The sequence below is a fragment of the Camelina sativa genome, chromosome 5 (genome assembly GCF_000633955.1).
Source record: "Camelina sativa cultivar DH55 chromosome 5, Cs, whole genome shotgun sequence".
In the NCBI taxonomy this organism is placed as follows: Eukaryota; Viridiplantae; Streptophyta; class Magnoliopsida; order Brassicales; family Brassicaceae; genus Camelina; species Camelina sativa.
The window spans coordinates 32,890,021-32,894,293 of NC_025689.1; the positions used below are offsets into that span (position 1 = coordinate 32,890,021).

General features: G+C 33.5%; 1 protein-coding gene across 1 annotated transcript; it reads left to right on the forward strand.

Annotated features, from left to right (window-relative positions):
• On the forward strand, positions 2,057–2,815 carry LOC109132983. Its single transcript, XM_019245498.1, has 2 exons — positions 2,057–2,270; positions 2,395–2,815. Exons 1-2 carry the CDS (start codon positions 2,065–2,067, stop codon positions 2,573–2,575), a joined length of 387 nt encoding a protein of 128 aa, XP_019101043.1. The 5' UTR covers positions 2,057–2,064; the 3' UTR covers positions 2,576–2,815.

Genomic DNA, 4,273 nt, shown 5'->3' on the forward strand with positions numbered 1-4,273 from the left:
GCTCCAATGCAATCCTTAAAATAAGGCCAATATCGATCATCATTTCTCAGAACTGAGCTTACCCTTGTGAATTCTCCTTCTACCGGTTTTATTGTATCTGCTGCAAACTTCAGAATAACGCTCAAGACTTCATCAAGTTTCCTTTTCACTGTATCCAATGATCTTTGATACCTTACAGCAATCTCTCTCACGGTTTTATCTTGACCAACCATCTCAAAAAACATAGCAACTGCTTCTTCAGTGTGAACATTGCAACCTCTATCTCTGTTCTCTTCTAAACCATATCTTGTAGTAAGCATCATGCATAATGCTTCAAACGTTCTTTGATTCATCCGCAGAATATCGTAACACTGTTGGTCTGATCCATGCATTAGTTGTTGAACATGACGCCATCCTCCTCCTCTATCTGTTATGTGAATCAACCTCTCATTATTAAGCCTTTCTAACAACTCAACATCATCAACATCATCATCATCATCTTCCAACATCCATCTAAGCATCTGCAAAACCATTATACATGTACAAAAAAATCATGTTGCCATAAACCAAAAAAAAAAATCATGTAACCATAAACCAAGAAAAAAAATCATGTAGTCATAAACAAAAATAAACTTTCATTTAATCATAACCAAAAGTCACAAATAAACAAGTTCTCAAATTTTCATATAATCATAGCAAAGTGATCAACAAATAAGCAAGTTTAGTCATCAATACTTATTCCAGTCCTATGCTCCAAATAACTAATCTTATCCTCAATACTAGAAAAAGCAATGAAACCCTGTCGATTGGCGAAATCAGCCAGAAGATGGTCAACCGAAGCTTTGTGGAAACGTGACCACATCCTCACTCCAGGCAACTCATTCAGAATCTCTACTACACGCACAACACTGCAAATATCATCACGCTCCAACATCTTCTCAACTAATTCATTCTTACGAGTAAGAATCAAGTTTCTGGAAGAAGAAGTCTCTGCAGCTATGTCAACCTCCTTCCGCTTTCTTTTTGATCCAGAACTTCCCGCTCTAAATTGTGTTCCTACCACTGGTGGTGCCATACTTGTATCAACTGAATCTGCTTCATCACCATTTTCTGCCTCCACTCTAGAATCTAAACTTGTTTCTCCTTGTTGGGCGCTCCATCCCTCTGCTCCAGTAACAATAACTGAAGAAAACAAATCTCTAAAAACATCCATGTTGGGCAGGAGTTTGTTCTTATACTTTACAGCGTCAGGCCATTCCTATATAAAGAGAAGCAAAGAGATAAGTTAGCTTAATTCACTTAACTACGAAAGAATGAAGAGATATGTGGAGACTAGCGAGACATAAATGAAAATACATGTGGATAGTGAAGAAAGAAAGAGAGAGAGAAGTTACCTTAATTCGTTCATTCCACTAATCATCAGACATGTCTATTCTTCCAAAAGCATCAAAGTTCATTCCAGTTCTATTATGGAGCAAGATCTTAAACCTATTGTATGCTCTTCTACACACATCATGATCGCTGTCGCTAGTTCTCTGTCGCTAGTTCTCTGTCGCTGCGACTGGTCGCTGAACCAGCGACAAACAAACGAACAGCTTTTAGTTGCTGTCGCTGGTTCCTGTCGCCAGCAACAGGGAAACGAACAGGGCCAATATATATAAAATCCTACTCTTCTTATAATAAAAACTTGAATATTATGCTAGTTTATATATTTTCGTAAATCTATCATCCGATAGCTTCTCATGCTATATCGACTCTCGTGTTGTCGTTTACACACGCAAAACCAAAATTTAAGGACCCTATTTATAAAGAAAATGTTGTTACGTGATAGTGTGTGTGTCTATGATAACGTTTTTTTAGCTAGGGAGTTAAAAAGCACTCACCCTAACTCCCTTTTTAATTTTAATCATTGAATTATAACTTAAATCACGGATAAAATAAAAAAAATGTGATGATCATTGGAAACATTTGAGTTTTAAATAAACGGTCACGAATAATAATTGATGGACAACTACAGAAGCTATAATGGTCCGTGACACAGGCGATCAAAACGCTGGCTTTCTATATAAGACCCAACACTCCACCATGGTTTATGAGCTTCTTCTTCTTATTCCTCCTTGGAACGTCCCATCTCTTCTTCTTGATTCCATTAGCTGTCATCAAGAATCCGAAAACATCGTAATGGATTCGTATTACGTTGGGTATTTGGACAACGAGGAACCACACTTTCTAGAATCTTGCTCTCTTTGTTGCAAAACCCTTTCTATCAACTCTGACATTTTCATGTACAGGTACTTAATTCGTTTCTTGCGATCCAAACAAATCAAAGAACTTTAACCATCGGATCAAGTGATTAATTAAGTTAATGGTTTTGCATATTTTATTCTGATCGATTTTTCTGTTTTGTTATTGCAGCGGAGACATGGCATTCTGTAGCCAAGAGTGTAGGCAAGAACAGATTGAGTATGATGAAATTAAATCAAAGAGCTGGAGAAAAAACTCGTCGTCTTCCAGATCATCTCTCCGGAACTCGTCTGATCCGAAAGATTCTGTAGCCGGCGAAACCATACGGACAAAAACTCTCATCATGGCTTAATTAGTAAACTTATTAATTGCCTTTTCATCCGACCTTAATAAAGAGAGAGAGAAAGAGAGAACAGAGAAGCCAAAGTATATTATTGGCTGTGAAGTTTTTTTTTTGTTCTATCTGCTTAAATTTTTGGTTCTATTTTTACTTTTTACCACTGAGAGACGAGAAGAGAGATCTTTGTGTGTGTTTCTTGATGATTCTCTCTGTTTAAAGAGAAGAAAATAATGCAAAACCGAAGTTTCTTTCTCTTTTTGCCCAAAAAAAACAAAAAAAGCATTTTACAATTCAGCTGGGCTTCTCTTAAAAATACGTGGCCCAGTGTGAACCTTTGTGGTCTATTTATTAGATTCTCAGTATTGGGCCTTTTTCATAGAGAGGAATAAGATTACGTACATCCATCGTTTTTAAGATGTTATGAGGTACTTGAACAAGTAACTCTTTTTTTTGAAAAAAAAAACTCAAGTTAATACTCTCCCCAAAAAAGCAAATTCTAAAGTAGACAATAAAGTAAACCACCTAATTGGACACATAGAGCGATCACCTAACTTTCTACTATGAGGAAAGCTTTATTATGAACACAATGAATATTTCTAGTAATTCTGTCACAGCTTAACTCCGAAATCACCTAATTATATGGACAAGGCTTGTATTTATATTCAGTCAAAAAAAAAGGTATGATTTGATGTATCAACATAAAAGTTGAAAAATTATTCATTAAATAACACATTATTTTTTTCCAATAATGAATTCGTTACATGTCGTTATAAATTCATTATTAGCTTCTTTTATTTTAGAAATGTGGAAAATTCAACATTAAGTTTTTTTTTGTTATGTCAACGCAAACCTTTTCTATTCAAACGAAATAACAAAAATATTCTACCCTGACCTATGATAATTATTTTTTTTTTCTAAATTATCAAGTTTTTGTTTTTAAAAAACAATTAGTTATTGAATTTTAAAAAATTTTGGCTTAAAAAGAGTTAGGTCATTTTCTGCGCGATTGCCTGAAACCTCTATTTTGATATTTTCTTAGCCCAATTACAGAAGTGATTTGCCTAGCATGCTCTTACTCTGTGGACTTCAGGGCACCTACACCTCAAACTCAATCAAGGTATGATTTGATGTATCAACACAAAAAATGAAAAATTATTCAATAAATAACACTTTTTTTTTTATAACAAAAGTTAAGACTGTGGATATAAATTTCATATCATGAGTAAATTTCCACAACAATACCGATGATATACATACATTAATGATTTCATATATTAATTCTTAGAATTTGTTATACGTCATTTTAAATTCGTTATTGATTAGCTTCTTTTATTTTAGAAATGTGGAAAATTCAACATTAAGTTTTTTTTTGGTTATGTCAACACAAGCTTTTTCTATTCAAACAAAATAACAAAAATATCTTCCATCCTGACCTATTATAATTACATTTTTTCTCTAAATTATCATTTAAAAAACAATTAATTATTGAATAAAAAAAAAAATTGGCTTAAAAAAAGTTAGTTCAGTTTCTGCGCCTGAAACCTCTACCTCTATTTTGATATATTCTTTAGCATTGACCGGAACAAAGTACTTTTTAAGCTACGAGATTAACTTAATTTAATTATCGATTATACCCTTAAGATTTCAGATTATTTACTATTCTGGTACTTCTTTACCATACTAGTCTTTTTTTTTTTTTTTTTTTTTTTT